The sequence below is a fragment of the Chelon labrosus genome (genome assembly GCF_963514085.1).
Source record: "Chelon labrosus genome assembly, chromosome: 8".
Taxonomy (NCBI): domain Eukaryota; kingdom Metazoa; phylum Chordata; class Actinopteri; order Mugiliformes; family Mugilidae; genus Chelon; species Chelon labrosus.
Window position 1 is genome coordinate 3,467,118 of NC_140358.1, and position 23,530 is coordinate 3,490,647.

The 23,530-nt window shown below is 40.3% G+C and overlaps 1 protein-coding gene across 1 annotated transcript in view; it reads right to left on the bottom strand.

Moving 5' to 3' along the window:
* The window catches only part of rapgef2b (Rap guanine nucleotide exchange factor 2b), a 103,497-nt gene that overhangs the window by 66,483 nt on the left and 13,484 nt on the right, over positions 1-23,530 (bottom strand). Inside the window, exons 2-3 of the mRNA XM_084549903.1 lie at positions 8,581-8,651; positions 4,823-4,879 (exon numbers count right to left, since the gene is read on the bottom strand). Of these exons, the coding sequence (XP_084406029.1) occupies positions 4,823-4,879; positions 8,581-8,651 (128 nt within the window). The remainder of the gene's footprint in view (positions 1-4,822; positions 4,880-8,580; positions 8,652-23,530) is intronic.

Here is a 23,530-nt window from a genome sequence, read left to right on the forward strand (position 1 = left end):
AGTACTCAGAAAGAAGTCCTTCAGTCTTTCCCTTCCACCATTTCAGTCAACACGTTTACATTTGATGGTATGTATGAAGGTCAGACATACATACCATCTGGTTTTGGCAAAGCAGGTGGCAAAGATCTGTACAAGATTATTTTTTTCTGTCAGAATAAATTAGGAATTCCTTACTTAACATTGTTTCCAATGAGTACAAACGTAGACAGCCACATTCTATAAAAAACTGCTTTGCCAATTACTTTCATTCTCACATAATTCTCAACCAAATAATGATCAGTCAACTGTAGAGAAAACAGAAATAATTGCTCAGTTTACCAAAGTGATGTTAACGCAGGAAGAAACTAGCAGCGATGAGACACCAAGAGACAATCCACCGTTAATGAAATTCAGTGTAGTTGTAGCAATATCTTTGGCAAAGTGGGCAGGTACAAAGTCGAACGAATCTCAACTCCGTGGCTACGACCAATGGGAGCGACTGAGTGACATATGACGCAAATGCAGAGTTCCCCAAAAAATTACCATCCACGACTTTGGCTCCAACCACCAAATTCACCACGCTGAAAGCTTTGAACCCAGTTGGTGTTGTTGACAGTGTTTTCTTCTCAAATTGAGAACAGTGATTGCAAGAAGAGGTGGTTCTAAGCGGTCTACTGTATAACGTACACTGAGTCTATAGACACTAAATGTAATTTTATATATTATTATATTATAAATGGGTATAAATCCAGTGTGTTGTATTTCTAGTTTTAACTCTAAGGGAACAAACATTTAAAAACAGTTATTTCAACAATCAAGATAAACAAATTAAGACTTCCCAGTTTTATTACTCTAAGAGAAATTGTAAAATACGGTTTTATTTGTCAGCTGGACCACACAAACCAGAGTGGGTGAAAGGTCGAGGGCTGCATTGAAAGAGCTGAAATGGAAGAGGTTAACAGACACTAACCCTCTTCACCAGCCACTGTACAATGTGCCATGTCAGCCTCCATCTCTGGAGGTTTTAGCACTATAATCTCTGGATGGTAAATCCTGAGCGCTTCAGCCTTTCGGAGGATGGGATGTTTTCATGAGATATTGAGTGTGACGGTGTGTGTGGGTGGGTGGGTGTGGGTGTGTGTGTGTGTGTGTGTGTGTGTGTGTGTGCATGCATGTAGCACTCTAGCAATCTAGTGCCCCCAGGCAGGAAATATGAGTACTTTTAGAACTATTACCTCTTATCCTCCTATCATTAGCCCACCAGCAACTATGGATAGTCAAGAATGAGGTTGTGAGCGTGCTGGGTCATTACCTATGTCACTTCTATGAATTTTATCCCACATTAAGATTGTTTGCAGAAAAGGGAAGTAATAGAAATATGTAGCCACGATCTAGTTCCATGTAAAATGTGGATTACGTCATTCTGAAAACAAGGGGGGAAGACTGGCGGCCAAACAAATCTAACATCGGCTCCACTTGAGAAAGAATTTTCTGAGTTTATCTGACACTATGAATAGATAGAAAACCAATCATGACATAAATTTTTATAACTGGTTCATTGGTTAAATCTACAGTCCCCCCTCGGTAGCTGTAATGATTAGATGCATTAGTACCTTATGGAATTGAAAACTAAATTATTTGGGTTTTAAAAGTTGGCTTGAACAACTGAAGTGATTTGGAAAGATTGCTTAAGGCTTCAGAAAATTCTGACAGTATTTTCTGCAAACTATTTTCTTCCTGGTTTTAGGAGAAGAAGAAGAAGAATCTTTATTGTCATTTCACAAGAATACAACAAAATTTCATTTGGCAGCATCTCTTGTAAGCAGCTCCATGTCATAACACTTTTTGCAGTTGTCTGAGATACATCTCAACGCACAGGACATACAACTTAACACTCAACTGATGTCTCCCACTAACTTTTAGAGCCCTCATTCAAACAAAACATTAGAAACAAACAGGGACATTAAGCTGTATTTTTAGAAGTCAATCTCATCTTCTGCTGTTTAGCACCAAGCTCTTTTCAAGGAGGGCTTTGAGTTTTATAGGTTACAATACATGTAAGCACGCAAAACACATGCAAACAAACAGCTGTGCACATCTAGAAACCATGTCGAGTGTACACACTTGTGCAAATGAAATCAGCCAATAAACGAAAAAGGAAAATAGCCTGGTGTGTTTCTGTGCTTCAGCCCAGGGCTAAATTAGCAAAGGACAGGCAGTTATGTTTTCACTGGGACTGTGGCCACGCTGAGCAAGAAAAATCTGAAAATGCTCTGTGCACTAGTGTTTATCCACATCAGTGTTTTTAATTCATTTCTATAAATATGTCCACAAGAAACCATAGGCAGATCAGGTTCTTCTTTGTCCTTTTTTAATGAGACCAACAGCCTGATTAACTGGGTTTTCTACTCCTTCTGAACAACTTGGCAGGTCAGGCAGATTCAGAAACCCCGCCTGCTCAAACACTCTCATGGTTAAATGTGGAGGTTTGTGCTTCACCTTTATATGCACACCCAATGTATGCAAACAACATCACATCTTCCCCCTCCCTGTGACAGACGGCTTTTCATTGCACCTTTGAATGTGACCGAACTATCAACACTTTTGATTGCTGAGGTAGTCAAACTGCTTTTGAGAGACCACAAACTAGCCCTTACTCTACTGAATCTCAGGTGGTAAAATCTCTGTCCAGTGCTGGAATTCTCTCTGTACTTACCCAGCCTAGGCATTAACACAGCCAAACTCTAGATTTTGTTATTCTGATTTACATATTTTCTCTTTCTGCTGTCAGACAAAGGAATGAAAATATTCTGATATATACAGGCAGAACAGTATATTTTTTTTGCTGTTGCACTGAGACATTGGTAAGGATCAGGACTGCATAGATATCTGACAAAATAATTATTAAAGTTTACTGACATCTAATGTGACACACCAAGCCGACAGTCGGACGTTTGTTGGTTTCAGCTGTCGATATCTGTCCAAGTTTTGGCATTGCCAGTAGCTGGTCCTTAAAGTTTTAGCCTATTCAGCAAGTTGAATCGATGACGGAGCGCATCAGTGCAGGAGATTACTTTGATTGCCTATTCAGCTTCGCAGACCAGTTCACGAGAAGAGAAAGAGGCAAAAGTAAGGCTCCTTTCATGTGTCACCTTGTGTCATCTCATCTGAGCATTCAAATATGCAAATGTTTCACAAATACAATTTGTATTTGGGAATGTTCATAACGACATGCCAGGAGGCTGCGGTCCATCAGGACCAAAATCACAAGCCACAAGAACAGTTTTGAACCCATTAACAAGCATCACAAGCAACAAGCATCACCTATACACGTCACTACACATTACATTAATGGGAAATTTGTCCATTCACTGGCTCCTCTTTACACATCCATGCACAATCTGTGTAGTTCTGCTATTTAAAAAATTACTTTTTATATATTCTTTGCACATAGTATATTTCCTATTGTTCTCTTTTTCTTACTATGTTTATTGCACCAAACCCCCAAGACAAAGTTCTCGTATGTGTGAGCATACGTGGCAATAAATCTGGTTCTGATTAAGATCATCTGGATTTAATCAATTACAGTAGACCAATTGATCAGCATAATTCAGTGGAGGCCAGCTTTGTATGATGGTCTGTAACTCTTCTCAACTTTCTGGCTCTTCCAAGCTTTTTTTTTTTTTTAAATCAATGAATTCAGACTCCCACCACCTGCTAGTATGAAGAGTTAATTCCTCTTACACTGGGGCAACAGGAAGTTCTTTGATTTGGGTTTGGTGCGTCTCGGCCTTAAAAGCCACTCTTTTAAGATTTATCCATTCTGAGAGAAAAGCGTTGATTTACTGTGCAAAGATAAGAAAATTGAGAGATTCAACAAGCTTTGTGTGGCCATGCGAATCCTTGTTCCACATTTTTATATCTGTGACAGGAAATTTCTAAGAAACAACTAAAAATGTAAGCTTCTTGACTTGGCAATGTGCAGAACCTCGAAAGAGTCTTGCTTAAACTGGAGTCTATAATAGGACCACGGCTTAATCTGGATTCCAATTGTTTAATCGGCCCCCACACCACAGAGTGGGCTTCTAATGAGGTGTTGACTCGTCCGCATCATCCCCCAACACACACGGGGGATCAGACGGCAGAAAAGGGAACAATGCATCCCCTCTAACCCCTCGAGACGCTGGCGGAGTTAATTAACTATCTTAATTCTCACCATGGGTGTTCAGAAGACGTCACCATGTGACAGCAGTCAAACACCGTGTGTGTGTGTGTGTTCTGCTTGCCAAAGTTGTGGCAGCCTTTCAAAGTGGATCCAAACACACTCTGAAGCCGTCATTGCAGCTTTCTGATCGAATTAACCCGCCCCGAACTGAAGCTCAGAGGAGGAAGAATATGAGAATTATCACCGGCTAGTTTTCACAACTGAAAGAAAACGGCTTTATGAGCTCATATAGCTACCGTTTGTCTTTGTCAATTTAGTCCACAGTGACCTATTGAATTAAGCTGAAATTACAGGTTGTTTTTCTTCAGCTGCGGGAATTGGTGTGACACCAAAACACACTCTTTTATAAAAGTAATCATCTATCTGTGCTTTATGAACATTTGTTTTCATTTATGTCAACCAGGTTGCTTTGCAGCATGCAGCACTGCCATCAAGAACTCGGCCTGCGTCTGAGCACGTTTCGATCACACAGAAGTGAAATACTGTTACACCCGGCTGCCTTTGTTTGTCGCTGCTTACATGTTCTGGCACGGATGGCAGCATGTGGCCAAATATCATCAATACCCCTTCACACACTCTCACTCACACCTCCCCAAATGCAGACATTGCGGTACTTACTAGTATAGCACTTCATTGGCTTCGTGTCTCTCATATCGCACTGTCTCACACATTATCCTGCAGGGACAGAGAGGAGAGAGGCGTCAGGAAACAACAAGCAGGAAAAATAACCAATAAATGATGGTTATCATTAAAACAATACAGACAAAATAAAAAGAATCATTTTACACAAAAATAACTTCAAACACTGGATACAGTAAGACTTTGATACTATTCATGGGCTGTATATAAAGGATGGATGTAGCTACTGCGAAATCCCCCATTAGTTTGTGGACGGCCATTTTGTAGCCCAGAGTTTGGCATTTCCATCTTGTTTTTCGTGCAGCCAGAAGCGACCATAATTGGATGAGAGAGAGGAGTTGGAGAGGAGGGATGGGTCAATCAACCCCCCTTACATACCTCTCTTTGACCTTACATCATACTTATTTATGGAATTACAAGTGTGATGATTATATAAGGCACAACCAGGACACTGAGGAGGAGAAATTCATTTAGTTACATCATAGTAAGTAGTGAGAAAAAGTTAATGATTTAATATTTTATGAGAGAAGCAAAATATTTTTAATAGGGAGTTTACTGGGGCCAGCACATACTGACCGTCAGTGGAATTGCACCTAAGCCACTTCTGCATTTGTTTTACTTCTCAGACCTGGTGGTTGCGTCCCTTTATGTCCTTGCACTGATACCATTACATTATTAGGTATAATAATTTCCTGATTTATTTTTTGGCAAACTTACAACTAGTGATTTCTGTGATTTCCATGTGCCTGAGGTCACATGCCGCTACTAACAAGCAATAAAAAAAACATGGTGCTGATAACTATTAAAAATGAGAGCACCGAAAGAAGGAAGGGAAAACAATTTAAGATTTACAGCAGGGCATGATAGTCCTGTGGCTGCATTGCATCATAGTCAATTGTTGCTACAGAAGGAAGGGAAGTTTGTTGTTCCGTGTCTTCTACATTGGAAGTGTTTATTTAAATAAACATTCATTGTAAAAGGCTAAGAACCAAAAGAAAGAAAAAAAAAAACTCCTCCGACATGATCAAAATCTTACATATTTAGTGACAATGCACCTCAACTATAGCAGCTAGGGGTTTAGTGACTTATTACTGCACTGAAAAGTTTGCTTTGGGATGTGAAGCTTTAACCTTAAAGCAACAAGCTTGTTCATTAGGCCTGCATCTAAAATCTGTACATTACATTCCCTCTCAAAATTAAGCATATTCACTTTGTGATCACTGTGTCCATTATGAAAATGTTGTTTTCCCGATAGTAACTGTTAAACGTAAAATCCATATTGAAAATAATGATTGTTTTAACTCAACATGAAGTGTGAAAAAGTCGTCCATATACGGCGCCTCTAGAGAAGACAATTATGCTTCAACATTACAGGCAGAAAACTACAGTAAACAGTGACTGATCAAAACACAAAGGGCTTCAGAAATAGCTAGGGGCAAACGGCGTGTTGTAGCCCAGAGTTATTGTCAAAACAAAAAAATTATCACAGAAGAAAAACAACACATTCCTCCCTGATGAAAATGCTGAGAAAAAAGGAACTACAACATAATCCCATAGTTAGTGGGATGTCTGGCTGGCTGGGAACTTTTTTTTTTTTTTTTTTTTTTAAGTTTGCGAAACTGAAGTTGACAGGAGCGGTGGGCTGGCCTGTGGGACCACGGGACATTCCTCAGGACCCAAACAGGGAGGAGGGAGCGGGGTTACTGTAGGGTGGGAGGCCTCCGAAGGGTCACACAGAGGAATGTTCTAGCTCACGGGTCATGTACTGCTACATTGTTCCCTCGCCAGTGTAATCCACATGTATGCACACAAGGCATGCTGGGAACAGACTTCTGACATGCACTGTTTGGAGAGTGTATGCCGGGCAGAACAAACTGGAACGTGGTGACAAGAGGCAAAATCTTCTATGAACAGCAGAGCGGGAACTAAACACTGTTTCAAACAAACCCTGCTGATTTCCACTTTACAGCTCTGGAAGCTGTTAGATGTCAGATATCGCTAAAAGTTACAGTCAGTAAAAGAAACACTTAAAATAAAGCCATTAAAAGAAAAACAAGATAGTGTAATGAGAAAAAAAGTCAAATACAGATACGTCTATACTTAGACACTGACACAAATTTTGTGATTTCAGCCATTTATCAAAACATATTTAGGTTATAGTTAGAATGGGGCAGACCCTCTACTTTGAGGGTATTCACATTAACTTTTGGTTAGTGTCCAAACAAATATGGACCCAGCTGTGTTTGCTTGTCTGTTCTGCATAAAGAATAGCTTTTTTTAGTGTGTGTTAAAAAAATAGAGAATTGGAGGATGGGAACAAGCTTCTGGACAGTTTTGAATTTGTTTGGTAGCCTAATTATGTTTAGGCTTCCGCTTCAAATGAAGCAGGTTATAAATCTTGATCCTGTCTACTGTTACACCTCTGCACACCTGGCTACTTGCAGTTTATAGTTTCTGTGACCGTGTCCGTGGACACTTGCAGAGTCAGCAGCAGACTTGCACGGCCTTCAATACATACAGTACTACATGTAGACTAGAAAGCATACGGTGACCTCCAAACAGCAAGAACAAGAGCTGCTTTGTTTATTGTTCAGTCAGACGGCGTGAGCATGAAAGTGAGACCGTCAAGAATAAGACTGTGGATGGGGAATGCAGTAAAGACATAATGACACATATAGGGAGCACTAAATGACTGTACAGGTTTTACTTTTCTCTCACATGCACAGTCACTATGCTCGCTGTGGGAACGCTCTGCTAAGTCTAAAATTTTGTGTTGCACCTAGACACTGGTGGATGACACATTTTAAATCACGTGGACCCTCATGGATGCAGAAAACTGATCTTAAAGAGGGTACAGTTGTAAGGTTGCCTATTTCAGACACCTGCAGAAGAAATGTTGTTCGTGGATCTCCTGAGTTCTGCTTTTGGTTTCAGATGTTGTTAAGACTATTGAATGAAGTACATGGTGTATAAGGGGCAACATATATAAAGAGTTGACAAAGAACTCATGGTTTGTTTGTTGCTGCAGGTGAGTAGTTTGTTGTTAATAGACCCTCATCATGTGAGTTTCATCATGTGAGGTCTACCCCAGCGGTCATTTAGAACTGAAGAAACTACTTAGATGAGTGGGAATACGTCTTCAAGAAAACTCAAAGTCCAGTCTCCTTTGTTTTTTTTTGGATATATTGATTTGATATAAACTCACTACTTTGATTCAGATTTTCTGGTTGGATTCAGTTAAATCACTGTTTGTAGGAACAGTTTATACATTTGAGGGAGATAGTAAGATCAACAACACATCTAATTATTCAACTGAAGCTATAAACAGCAGCTGACAGATAGATGGGGAGATTTCAATGTTGCAGCAGCAATGGGCATGATAAAACCAAACCAAAACCAAGTCTGGCTTTGCCTTAATAATACTTGAAAATTCGTCAGACAAAAACATACTTTTATACGCTTACGATAAGAGCTGTATTTTGTTTTCTTTGAGTTTTTAGTTAGCAACTGAGTTAACGGTTCCAGCCAGCGGGTGGTTAGAGGTAAGATTAGAACACCAGAAGAAAACCAACCAGTGTTCATTTTACACCTCCGACAACAGCCGTTATGGAGCTCACACACACACACACTGAGGAGATGTAGCTATGTTTTAATTTGCATTTGAAATGCAGATAATTGGAATATCAAGCTTCTAAGGTTATACTAATGAAATGCCAGGAACGTGTGCAGAGACTCACCTCAGCTGGTGCTCCCGCAAGTTGGACAAGGCCTCCATCCCATGCAGATAAGAGTAGACGATCTCCAGGTCCTGGAGAAGAGCAGAGGTGTTGTCAGACACAGCAGCTTTGGGATAGTAGTAAGCACTCAAACAGATATGGGGTTTTAAATAGAACTGAGATGGTAATTTCACTGATCAGCTCGGTGACAGACAGAGAATGAATTACATCATTTCAGTCAAACATTTTCTACCTGCAGTTGCTCTGATGTGTAGTACAACATTATTGTAAAATGAACAAGTTTGGGACTAAGTGGTGAGACAAAACATGACACTATGCCACCCTGAATTCTGAAAACTGATACTGACATTTCATGATGAAATAATGATTAAAAACGTATCCAGTTTCAACATGATGGCACAAAAGTGTCATTAACCCATGTCAGGGTCTGGAAATTATGAAGAATGCTTATAACAGGCTTTCAAAGCCCAAATTATTGTCTTCCAATTATCTGTTACATTCAATGAAGAATCAAAAACCTAAAGAAATCTACTTTTTATGGTCTACAACTACAAAAATCAATAAATATTGACTGCCTGTGAACATCTGACCTTATCCCTTGAAAGAATTACGCCTGCCAATCAATAACTGAATCAGTTTATTATTCCAACTTGGTTCAAATAAATGTAATCTGTCAAAAATACATTCAGAGATAGCTTAGCCTAGCTACGACTTAACATTGACATTTAAAATGCTAATCATTCACACTGCGGTGCACAAACTGGCTTTTTTTCTTTTTTACAAGGACATTGATTTGTGTGGCTGAACATCGGAGCAGAAAGTAATAAAGCACCTCGCAGAGAACAAAATAAAGGAGCTGCACTGCACAACTATAAACTCCCCATTCAATTAGTTCATCAAGTGACCCAGTGAGTGACTCTCAGACCATCTGGCCCGGATCCAAGTCAGAGGTGAAACAAAGTGGCCCTCTCTGAGAGCTGGCAGCCTGCACAGCTACTCCACTGTCTATTGGTACACACTGGGGCACTGACTGTGTGTTTGTATGTGTGAGTGTGTTTGTGGTAGAAGCCACTGGGAAGCCCTTGTCGGCGGGGACTGGAGGTGGATGCGGCGACAGCGGAGTGGAGGGACAACAGAGAGCTTGTGTTGAGGCCCCAATAAACGACACCGCACAGAAAGGACGCTCTGTCTTTGGGTTGTGTTTCCGAGATCAACAATCAGAAGCTTATTGAAAACTTTATGAAATGTAAACAACAAATGATGAATAAAACCGTTTGTGCTGGTTTAGCGTCTGTGTCGGTGGGAGAGGACATGTCAAAAGGCTGTCAATGTGACAGTTTGACTCGTTGATTTGTGAAAAAGAAAAAAAAAATACTTCATTTATTATTAATGTTATACAATCAATTCTAATAAAACACCAACTACAGTACACAAAAGGGAGTGATCAGACTTAAAGTTGAGGCCTCAGATATGGTCAAGCTTGACACAAGTGATTACAATTAGTGATATTTTTAACGCAATCGAACCCTGCAAATCAAAACCTAAAATATGTAATTGTAAATTAACAAAATTAATAATAAGGAAAAAAGAAAACACTCTAAAAGTATTCTGCTGGCCTAAATGTATTCAAGTTCTAAAGTAAAATTCCAACACCGCAGTCAGGCAATAGTCACAAAAAAGTTTGCCAAAATCTGTCATCAAGCAAATCATCTTTTTTTATTTGTTATTTTTTATTTTAGGATGATCTTGATAGCGTGGGCACAAAACCAAAGTGGCTGTCCCTGTTACATCACACAGCGATATTCTCACTAACCAAATCCTCATGTTCAAAGGGTCTGTGGTCTGAAACACAATGAACAGGAGCCATGGCTCACCAGGGTTAATGGTCAGACGTCTACTGCCACCTACTGGATGACAAGAGAACTACACAGTTGATTCACTTCGGATACAAATGCAGAGCGTCAGTTCAAGTTTCTGCACAAACTTTAAGGCCGCGTGAAAATATCTGAATATAATGGGTGACCTTTTCAGTTTTAAGAGTATATTTAGCATATGGTATGTGTATATATTTTGTCTTTTTATACCTTTAGTTTTGAGAGGTAGTAGTCAGGAGAGACAGGAGGTGATGAGACGGGACAACGTGCAAATAGACATGCCCTAGTATGTGTATATTGTATATTCATATGTATATATGTATATTCTGAAACCTTTGCAAAATCAGTGTCATTTGGTAACTCTCCATCGTGTAAAACAACATTATAAAGATCATATCAGACATTATTTCTCTGTGTTTATGATAGTTGTGGAGAAAAATCACAGTTAACCACTGCTCAGGTTTTATGGAAGCACGCAGCTGCAACTGCAACATCACCACTTCTGTAACTGTGCAACCACATAGGGCCTCAGTGGCTGCATCTCATTTCCTCTTCTCTCTACAGCACCACTAAAGAATATGAAGAAAGAAACAGTAGCCTAGGAAGCGGTTTTTAGTTGTGTGTGCACTTTCTGTTTATACCTCAGTGTCAGTTTCTGAGGTTTTAAATAAATAAAACAATACAGGTGTCTTATGAGAGTAAAATCTAAAAAAGTGTATAAACTGAGGCTATAGTCCTCACTTTTGCAGAGCCTGTGCACTTTGTACCCTTTACTTTCTGTTCTCTCTACGGCCAAATGATAAAATAAAGCTGCCAAAGGCCACAAAAACAGCATTACATTTATAATGGGAACAGTAAAAAATTGGGTTGGTCACATAATTTGTAGACACAAAAGGTAAAGTGTATTTACCTTTTGGTTGCACAAAGATCAATGTGAATCCAAACAGAAAGGCACCACTAGGTGGTAGTGTTGCAGGTTTCATTGTTTTCCTTTTCCACAGTGACATCACAGTGAATAAAACAGCGCCACTAAAGCGCAGCCTCACAGGGAGAAATATGCAGAACCATCAATTGTGGCTTCACTCTCAAATATTTCAGATTGACTGTATGGAAAGAATGTAAAGGATCCCATCATTTCCACTCGCCGGGCCTTACATTTTCCGGTTTCTTTCTCCCCCCCCCCATTTTTACTGGTCTCTTTTTACCACAAAGTGTTAAGGAAAATAAAACATGAATTTTTTACACAAACAGAAGAATGAAATTCGAAGCAGCCATTTTAAAAACATACATAAAATTCCATTTTTTTTTTTACTTAATCTCACAATTAATTCAAAAACAAAAGCTTACACAGACTTCGGTTGGTTTAAAAAAGGATTTTCATATTTTTTCCTCTTACAACTACGATCAAAAGCAGAGCGCGTTTGATCCATGCTTTTAACATCACTCAGGTGTCACCTGCTTGATGTTGATTCACATCGTTGGATACGATCAGGATCAACAATCTCCGGTGGAACAGAGACAGGAAGGAAAAGAGTGGTGGGTAGCAGAAACTAGAACATGCTGATGATGGCTGCAACCAGCCAAAACTCTGCTCATTGTGTGTGTGTATGTGTCCAATAAAGACAAAGCTCGTTCGTTTTTTTTTACAAATCTGCTGGCAGCTGAAACTCCCAGACTGCACTTGGAACACCAACTAATCCCTCCCCCTTCCTTTTCCAAACTAATCCTTCCAGGAACACAGGTGGCCCCCGCAGGAGGAAAAACATACCAAGATGTTGTTCTTGATAACATATTTAAAAAAAATACCCCGGGGATACATAAGAGGTACAAAACTCTCCGTGCCATTCCTCACATACCAATTACATACTGTAAGTTGAAGCGTAAAGCTCCCCGGGCATTTCCTCGATGCGACGTAACATGTCATCGTTTTACACCTTCACTCGTAAGACAGATGGTAGCAGAGCAATCCAGCCAGACGAGTGGAGGCATTTCCTCTTCAGGATACAAATTAAACAATAGCATGCCTTGTCTTCCCTGCTCGAGGCCCGAAAACACACACGCACACACCGACCGAGGCGTCCATTTTCCGCCCCTTATGTTAGGCCCCAGAGGGAAAGGGTGAAGTCAGGTTGGTTGCCAGTCCGCTGAGTGGCAAAGCATTCAGTAGGCAAAGGGGGGGGGTCAAGGAAGTTTTGATGTTTTTGCTGCATTGTGTTCACTGAGACTGTTCCAGAAAATAAAAGAAGGCTGCAATGAAAACAAATACACTGTCACGTGAAAAGATACCACTGTCAAAAGCCATATCCGTGACCCAGTAGGGTAAAACAATTGTTTGTTCTGCAGCATTCCAACTTTTACAACTGTACATGGACAAAAGAAAACGGAGTTCCTTTGTTGAAAATTGCTTTATAGCACGTAATGGACTGATCTATACAACAGTAAATGTAAAAAAAAAAAAAAAAAAAGAATCACAATTTTTCCTCAGGTAGAACAGACTCAACCGCTTGATAGCTTTACACCTTTCATATGGCTACAAGTAACAACTATCTGCATCATTTCCTCAAGAAACTGCTGAGTTTCTTGTCTATGAAATGTTAGTATCTGTCACTGGAATTCATTTTGATTGTCTTCATTACTGATGTCTGATCAACAGCAAAAAACTCAAGGATATATGGTCTTGAATAAGATACATCACAATTAACAGACTGGAAGAGGAAAATTCTAAACCTTTCCCTGATTAAAGATTAGTATCTTTAAATCTCTGTGGATTTACTAATAGATTATACAAGCGCAACTCTCACACAAAAAAGGGAGAATAAAAAGATGCAAATTCTAAACCTAACACTGCAGCAATCAATACTGTAATTTCAGGATTTGTTTGCCGATTAACTGAGCAGCTCTGGGGGATCCTATACTGCGTTTTGAGAGCGCCTCTGCTTTTCTTATCACCTAACACCACTGCGTCTGTTCGCCAGATAGGAAGTTCTCCCCTGGTCGGGGTCCTTTCACTGAGGTGCAAATGGTCAGTCCATTTGTTCATTCGGCTCTGGCTGAGGGCAGATAGCAGAGCTCTGCATTCATCTATCACCCACTGTAGACAAACATCAAAGACAACGGCTCAAACTATTCAAAAACAATGGGATGCAGTGGGAGAGGTAAACAAAAGAGTCACGGTAGGGAGATGAAGGACATTTCTGAGTATCTGATGGAGTACAGAAAGCAGTTTTACAGCGTGTGCACGATTAGATTGAAGCAAAAAAAAAAAAAAAGCTGTTTAACAGCTAAAGCCTGTTCAGACCTTGCATTAAGATAAAAGGTAAAAGACAGGTGTGAACAGCCCCAGGATGCACTGCGATCGCATTTGAGAGATCCGATCTCTGGCCACAATTGGAGGTGGTCTGGGTCGAATGCGACTGCATTCCTTTGGTAGTGTGAATGCAATGTGCCCTGAGTCGCATTAATGACCGCTTATACTCAACAGGGGTGCTCCTGCGTCAGAGTTATGCCTCATTTAAAAAAAAAAAAAAAAAAACATATGGCCACTATTATAAACGATGGCCTAAAAAGGAAAAAGCACCATAAGTGATGTCTCTTCATTAATGTGTAGAGTATTTTGTCCTTGTAGCTGTTAACTAATAAAAAAAAGAATAAAGTATGAATTTACAAATGAAAGTATTTAATGTGATTCTGTGTTAATTATTGATGTGGTTATGTTGATGTATAAGGAGCCTTGTGTGGTTAGTTATTTTCTCATTTAGAGATGTCTTTATTTAACTTTATTACCAGAGATTATGGTGCACATGGAAGTTTCCAGGGTTGGAGTTATAATCTGAGTTTTGTGTGGGTCTAACTAACATCAGGGCTGAGCTCAATAAATAATAACTTCATGGCTGTGTCTATGTCATGACACACACATGAAACAGCACACTTCATGATTCTGGAGCAGTGGTAGAGATCCATTAGAGATAGCAGCTGTTACAATATTCTACTGCCCCCCAGATGATGTCGAGGTTAATCTGTATACACAGAGCAAAACTGATATTGGATCGGGAGACGCATTTGGACACGTATGTTAATGCCAGGTCTGAACACACGTACCTAAAGCAGGACCAGATAGGACCTTAATGCAAGATCTGAACAGGCCCTGTGAGAAATAAAATCCAATGCACACCGAAAATCGAATTTAAATTTCATATTCCATGAACAACAGATCAGTTAATGAATGTCAAATATAGTTTTTACATTGTGTAGTAATGACCAATTAAGTGTAGCAAACCCATAAAATCCACATGATAGATGGTTCAAGGATGCACTGGCCTCGGACTCACCCAGCGGTGTAAATCAATGATGGTGTCTCCTGCGCTGACATTAACATCTCCAGCTGTCTGCATTAGTGCCCACAACCTCTTATCCAACTACTGTTAATCAAATGCTTCCACTAGTGGATCCAAAGTACATATTTGTTGCAGTGTAGCAGAGCAGCAAAACAGAAGACTATTTTAAATATCAATTTTGCCTCATCTTCTCGTCTGGCCCTGTGTCTGCTGAAGGTTTTGCTATATAGCGGACTACTGTTGGGTTTTCTGGCAATGAAGCAGGAATGTTCTAGTGCTTTTTGAGGCCTGTGTAGCATTATATTACATTCTGTGGTACGGTTTCAGGTGCTGGAGTATGTTAGTGGCATTGGCCTTAAGTATGTGCTTCTGGTTGTCATCAGATCTGAATCCAAAAACAATGTTTCTGTCAGAAATCAGATTGGAAGAATGTAATTTATCCCACATCGTCACCAGCAGGGTTTTGAATCCAAATCAAGACTTTAATCCCTTAAAACTTTTTCCTCTTACTGTGTTACTTTTCCACGATTAAGTATTAGTTGTAGCAAGCCTACCTTCTAATGAAAGCATAGCAGAACCACAGCCTATTTTCAGCATCAACTGATCGGTCAGCTGCTATTTTAGATTCCTAAATCTATCAGTTAGTCGGTCAAGTGTCAAAAGTGACCCACCATAATTCAAACAGCCAAAAATCACGCATTTAATTGTAATTAATCCATCCAGGAAAAGAAGCAAATGTTCAGTCACATATGTGTATCTTTGCTTCATTTTGTCACCTGTTAATTAGTTATTAGTTGTCCCCTAAAAGTGAGTCAAAGTCAACATTTTTACAAAATACATGTAGGACCAGACAGAATCTTTATAATTTTACCCTTTCTAATCGGTTGAGTCTAGAAAATGTCCTAAAGCAGTGAACAAAAAGTCGTATCAGGAATGATTTTTGTCCCTGCAAGTAAAACCAGAGAGTGTTTGCCAACCCTGCTGCTATTCTTATCAAGACACCGTAGTGAGGAACAGAGTGTGGCAGCGTGAAACCAGGGCGGCCGCCTACTGTGAGGCATACGTAACTCCATCAGCACTGCCAGGCAACTTGTAAAGAACTTGTCTGTGGGAGTTTTCACAGTGAGTAACATCTCACAACTGTGAAATTCTGTGAATTGTGATCATTCTTTCTGTCTGGGAAGGCGGTCATAGGAGCAGCCTTCTCTCAAGTGTTTAATTCTGACAAACTGCAGAAGTATGACACCCTTTTCATCAGCAGCAACATTTAGGATAAATCTGAGCCGAGGAAAGTTTTCTCTGTAACTCAATGAAAAGACAACGGTGAAACAGAAAAGGGCTGACAAAGCGCACAAAACTTAAAAAACCTTTGACTCGGAAATAACACAGTTTAACATTATATTTGCGAGGCTGCATTCAGCTGCATATTTCCACCCGTCGGCTCATTACACCATCCCTGTCTAAGATGCTTACAACGATGATCCCCGGCAGTCAAAGAAGGAATGGCCGGCTCTAATCACGGCACTTTGTGCAGGGAGGATTTGTTGTTGTTCTGCTTCAGAAAATAGCTGTGAAAAGCACAAATTAATCCCCCTCGACTCAGGGAGTGAGGGCGACCCAGTTTTATAACAATTGCTCATTTGTCACCGCGGGGTGAGATTTTCACTCTGCACCTTCACCCTCTGAACTTTGCTGCAACCGCTTCAAGGTTGGAATCAAACAACAAGGCTGTAGTATGCAAAAGCAGCTCGTTAGGGCTGCATACAATAACTGCAATAAAAGGAATACAATGGTTAATTCTGTCTGAGGTGCGAAATGACAGGTCACTGCACTCTTTATTGTATTAGGCAGTAAAGGAGATAAGATTACGTACCAATTTTTCATTTCAAACCTAATTCCAAAGAATTCCATTTCTTTTCTTAAAATGAGATCTCCAATATAATTAATTCAGTCATTCTTCATTATTTTTTGCGCGGCTGCATACCACGTCACGATCCACAGCATTCCTTTGAAGTACTGACCCCTTCCAGGTTTACGAACGACCCCCTCATTCAGAGAAGCGTCGGTATTCCCGGATCCTGTTACCGTGACCGCGCTGGGCCGTCTTGTGTGTCAGGCAGGGGTGAGGCTTGCATTCCTCAGATGACACTGGCTAGATGTCTCAGTGTCCACACCACTAACTTACACACACGTACTAGGCAGAAAGAGGCCATGTCAGCCGTGCCTCCCACCCCCTGCTGCTCACTAACCTATGGAAGGTACCATATAGCAGCATACCAAGCGGAAGAGGCATCTGGGTCAACCGTTAGGACCGTGCATCTGGGGCCCGACTGCAACACCAGTATTTAAGAGATACTGAGGCTGTAACTCAATACTGACATTACTCATTAATCTGGCATTTATCTTACTGAATGGTTCATTGTTGGTCATAAAATCAAAGGACTGAAACAAGAATAAGTGGATAGTCGGGAAGTTCGAACTAATGACTATTTGTTTTTGTTTTTTTTAAGTCTTTTACGCAAGAACTAATAAAAGGTGTGTTGGTTAACGCTCTGTTAGTGAACTGACAAAAACAGGTGAGCATTTTTACAATTTATTAATGTTTAAGAGCTTTTTCAGGGCCAAATGTCAAACATTCTCAGCTATTTCTAGCTTCTTAGTTGTGAGGATCTTCATCAGGTCTCTTTTGCTATAGTAAATTTGTTATGTTAGTTTTTAGAGTGTTGATCTGACAAAATAAATGACATCTGAATCTCTTATTTTGTCTGAAGGTGATTTTCTCTACTTCAGTGGTTTTATACACAAAGATGCACATAATAAATGTTTCATAAAAATAAAAAGCGTCCTCATTTCTGAGGCAGTAAATCAGCGCACTCTCTCTCAGGCCTTTTTTCAGCTTCATTAGTAAAAGTTCTAAATGTCACTTCTATCAAAAATAGCCACAAAACCTGCAAAATCCCGCTGTGCCATTTCTGTATTCCCCCAATTTGACTTTAATAAGATGCCGCATGAAATTAAATGTCAGTCTCACCTAGCATATGTCTGCATCAGAAGCTGAATTGCAATTTTAGATGAGTGCTAAAGAATAATGAGGTGGGCAAAGCTGCTGCATGAGGGGGTAAACAGCCTGTAGCAGTGTAACAGGGTAAACACGCCACTGGGAGTCAGACGGACATTGTTGAAGGTTGGAAGGTCATGTTGCCTACGGTGCAATATCTGCTAATGGCAATATATTGCATTATATTGTCTGCTCAGCACAAACACTGCAGCACGTCTGTGTCAGTGTGCCAAGTGGGACTGAGGAGGACCGCCCCCCTGGAGCGGGTGAAACAGCAGCGATGGCAGTTTATTCCAAAATGTGCACTACAGTTATCATGCACCTCAGGGCAGCAGTGTGATGCTCCAGCGGGTGCCACGGTGTGCATGTCTGTCTCTGTCTACGTTAATGTGCATGTGTGCATTCCCTTGCTTTTGTTTGTACATTCCCTGAGTTAACAGGGTGGCCCAGCAGCTGTCCTTGAATCTCTATTGACAGAGAGTGTGGGATCTGCTGGGTATTTTTATCCATTAGCCTGTGTGAGAGAGCAGGTGGAAGCTTTGTGGGCTACAACAAGGTCACAGAGTGACGAGCGGCGTTGCACCGCTATCTGTTGTGAGGTCTGAGCGCCCATTTTACAAAACTACAGCCTGTCCTGATAGCAAAGGCATCACTGGAAGAACACAGCAGCTCATTTATTTAAAAACAACACTGATTACTTGGGAAAAGCTGCAATAATCCTGGAAACCATCGGAAAAATTACAAGAATCCAGTTGCCTAACCTGGAATTACCTTTTTCAGTGTCATTTAACACGCGTTTCTTTATTTTATGAACCGATAAAACAGAACTTCCATAAATACCTTCTAAATTTGGATCAAAAGGACATCAATTCTTGGATCGTCAGTGTTTTGCCAGTACGATTAAAACCTTGTGCCACCTGAATGAAGTTGGCACATACTACATAAATCTAATTATCAGTCTTACTGACATTAAGCACTTGGTGTTAACTCACAGGTTAAGCTAGCAGAACACATGGTCCTCACCTTCCTCCTCTGTGCCTCGGATGCTGAACTAAGCTCCGTCCAAACAATTACACTTCCACTGCCACCTGTTCAGACGTGTTTAAGAAGAAGACAGAACATTTCTTTGTCTGCAGGAAGGAGTCTGATACATCCAGACATTCTCGACTTCCATTTTAAGGCCGTCTTATGTAATTTATTGAATGGAATTAGACTTCTGAATGACGGTGGGTGGCTGAAGTGGCCGATGGAGCGGAACAACTCTGCAGTCACAGAGAAAATTTAAAAGCACTTGGGAGCTGGTGTTTATTTCCCACCGTGGTCAGGCAGCTGGTGGACATGGTGACTGGTTGGAACAGGAATCAGAGAGGCATGTGAATGAGCTTAACAGCACCTACTTGAGCTGCCTGCCAGTATAACCCCCCTCAAGAACTGAAACATCTCTTGAGGCATGCAAATCAGACTCAGGAGTAGCCGTCAATGAATGGGTTTTCTAAACTACTACAGAATGTATCTTAAAAGTAAGAAGTGTATGCATGTCACTGAAAGCCATGCAAAACTGTGTTAGCAGTAAGCATGTCGAAACGAAGGCTGTGGGGCAACTGACCTCTCCAACCCATCTGCTTTGATCAACGCTGGAGCACAGCTGACACAGATGTTGGTTTGGAAGTGAACATGTGTGTGTCTTCAGGACCGCAAATCCAAAAAATAAGTGAGCAGCCAAACCTCCAACAACGTCTTCTAGAGATAAAGATGCTGTCACTGAAAGAGTCGGATTGAGTACTGTCGAAGCATGTCAAAGTAGATAACAATAAGAATGCACTGAGAGTAATGGCTGTGGCCCACTATCTTACTCTGAATGCTGTGTGACAGGACAACAGCTGAGAAAAATAAAGCATTTTGTAAAAAGAAGAGAAAGTGTCATTATCCTCCTGCTTGAACACATTCACCAAGATTTAAATATCTTTTACTGATAAATTAATATTTCAGTTTTACAACCAACATACACTGTTGCAAATATAGTCAACAAAAGGGAAGTTTAGCCAAATGTCCAGTCTAAACCTGCATGTAGCAAACCTAAATCTAAACCTGCGCAATTAAGATAATGTAATTAGTAACTGCATTTATTGTTGCCTTTTTCCTGCTGCATGAAGCTTTTAATGGCAATACTCCCTCATACATCATTTCCTTAATAAATCGGTCTCATAGTTATTATCTGACATGTTCAAGTGATTGACTAATGCTCCAAATCCCATGCGCAAACACCGATTTTGCCAAAATGACTTTTCCTCTGCACACACATTAAAGCTAAACACAATCGTGCCTAGCAATCAATCTGGTCAGAAACTAGTCTGTTTCTGAATGCAACTGTTTTTAGCCGTGTTCTGTTCTGGCCTGTTTACTCACTAAACATTTTTGTATGTACACCCACTGTGCCAGTTTATTAGGTACACCAGCAAAAATGAATGCATTTTAATATAACCTGCACTAATTCTTAGCTTCATGAAGGTTATGGTCTTCAGCATTTGTTTAAAATAACAAAGAGCTGTTGAATTGTATTGAGTTATACTGATGCAAGGTTCCAGTATGTTGACAACCCCTTTTTAGTCAACGGGGTAAATTGCAGAGACACTTTTGTTGTTAATTCAATACAGTTCAACAGCACTACAATCTACATTGTTCAAAATGACCATACAGTTGAGTTACCATCTTTGTATGCTGTTTATAACATAAACTGAATATTTTAACAGTCATGAAGGGGAATTTGGAGAAGGACTATTATATTTGAAAGTATTGATTTTCACTAGTGTGCGTGTCTTCATTCATTTTTGAATCAAATTAAGCATGTCTTTTCAGAATGTTTTAATACTGCACAATGGCTGAAGACTATAAATGAAGTAGCACCCACATAAATCTAAGTTAAACTTTCTCTAAGCGACAAGGTAGGAACAAACTGTGCTTACAGTCAGCACTTTAAAAAAAAGGACTGCATTTTTCACAGTACAAATGAGAGCATTTTATTATTTAACTAAGCTATATTCGTATGATTTCTAAAACTGTGCAAGGTGGGAAAGCACAATTTCTTGCTTTGAGCCTCCCCACCGGCTCAGTAGGTGGAGCAGGTTGTCCACGAACCAGGGGGTTAGTGGTTCGATCCCTGGAACGTGCCACACGCCTAAGTGTCCTTGAGCAAGACACTGAACCCCCAGTTGCTCCCAATGTGTGGCACTGGTGTGTGAATGTGTGTGTGCTTCTGTGAGTGAGTACCAATAGGTAGAAAAGGGCTGTATAAACACAAGGTCATTTACCATAATCTGCAGTAAAAACTGTGAGGACAAAACACTGCACTACTGTCCTTGAAGGTAACTACAAGATAGCTTGCCCTTTAACTTCAATCCTCCCTGCTTCAGTCTGGTGGGGATTCAAATATCATGCACACAGTTAGTCAAGTCACGCTGATACAGAATCTCACAGCTATCTAATTAGCACTGAATGCTATTTGCTGACTCAGTCACACCCCATAATACCAGAGTACTGTCACACAGGCAGAGAAGTCAAAGCTACCAACAGCATCGCAAGAATAAATTCGAAGTGTCTGATGAAAAGTGAAGCACATGCTCACATAAAACTGGTTCAGATTTGTTTCAAATATTTAACTGTATGGAAACTAGCAAGAACAACATTTATCCAAGAGCCACTATTATCATGCAAACCAGTGCAGCCGTGTGTCTCTTATTGAGGACAGCTCTTTACATAAAAACTGTTCACATCGCGTGTAGAATTGTAGGAAATCCTGAGTTGAAAAGTTCAGCTACCGAGTCTCTTGACATACCAACTTCTGTGTTCCCAAACAGGAAGGCATCATGTTCGAACCTGTTCCTCCAGCCGCTTTACACCACTTAATGTGGCTCAAGATGAACATCGCAGGTCCAGAGTTTCTCACCAAAAACCCAGGACCATCTTTCTCACCGATGGGAGACTCGGTACAATGAAAACAACCTCCAGTGTTGAGCCTCCTGACACGGTCGGTTACCACAGCGCTGCTACTCTGACCACAGCCTCATTCAGAGTCAACCACTGTACCCAACTATAAACACATTATCGGCACACAGACAGGATGTCGTCTGCACAATTAATAACCATGTGTTGGAACCGCAGTGCAGAAAATGAAACAGCGATCTTTACTTTGATATGGCTCTAAAACTTATATATTGCACTTTGTTACAGTACACACAGCTGCAACTATTGTTTTATTCTACCTAGGAAAATAATCTTTAATCTTCAAATAATTTCACTATTAATATTCAAGCATAAATTAGACATTTTTAAATATTACATTCTCAATTTATCTTTAATAGTAAATTCTGCCGGAAACCTTTGGAGTTTCTGGATACATTATCAGCATCCACTTTCAACCAGAAATTGTATTTTGGTGGATCAACAACACTGATTCAAAAGTTGATGATTAACCAGGGAAAACTAAAGTACACACAGTTATGTTTGTTGATGAACAAACAAACATTGTGAATGAAGACTAATAATGTTGCTATTTTAGCCTAACCACAACAATGAGTCAATGTGGATTCAGCGGTGGACTTTGACCAATACTGGACACAAAGGGACCTCTCAGATCTGTCTCTGAACCTCAGCGTAGCAGGTCCACACTCGGGAACAAAGCCAACTCTCCGGCCAAATGAAACCCGCCCCATCTCACTCAAACAAAGGCCTCAAAGAGCTGCAGCGCAATCATCACAAAGTTATGCAACATCTAATAGAGATCAATTCATGCTCAAAGCAAAAGCAAGAAGAGAAGGGGTAGGGTGGATAAAGTGGGGTAGAGATGCGCTTTAATCTTCCCATGACAAATGGCTTGCTTGGTGGCCTAAATGATCGAAAAACGCTTGGGTCCAGCATTCTCCCCCTCTTTCTTCTGTCCAATTAACTTGACACAAATAGAAGCCAAAGGCCGGACGAGAGTTAATAATGAAATCCCCCTGAGTTCCACCATGAGAGAAAAATAACACTGGTTCCCAACTGCTGGGTCCAATTCAGTGCCGTGACTGCATCCATTCGCTCCAAAACTGTGGAGCCATTAATCCCAAACCTCCCCCTTGTACATTTAAAATATTTATGGAATTCAATAATCAATCTTTTACATCTCCTATGGCCTTCTGCACAGAGTAATTCCTGCATTACAATGCGACTCTGGCTGCTGGTTGCTAGGGAACAACCACAGAAACTTTCCCTTTCTATGAGAACAGCGTTCACACAAGCCAGATCTCTCTTTTCAGATCCCCAAGGACACAAACGCTCCATGGTCACTGTAAGAACATAGGAGTTAGTTTCTTTGGAGTAAGAAACCTCATGTAAAATCCCATGTTTAGGAGCACATCTTAATGATGTTGTTGCAGTATTACTTTTAGTCTCAAAACAACACTAATGAAGAGGAACTGTGATTCAAATGATAGCGTTTCATGGCTGAAAGTGAACGTGTTATAAAATGAGTTTTCTCCTGTTTCCCCTGTTCTCTTTTTCTTCATCTGAGACAATCAAATAAAAAGCACCCATTACCCCTATAACTGTCTCTATAATGGTCCATTATAGAGACAATGGCCAATAACAGATCAATAGGATCTATTGTTTTCCGTTCCAATCGCACTGACACTAACAATATTGAACTGACA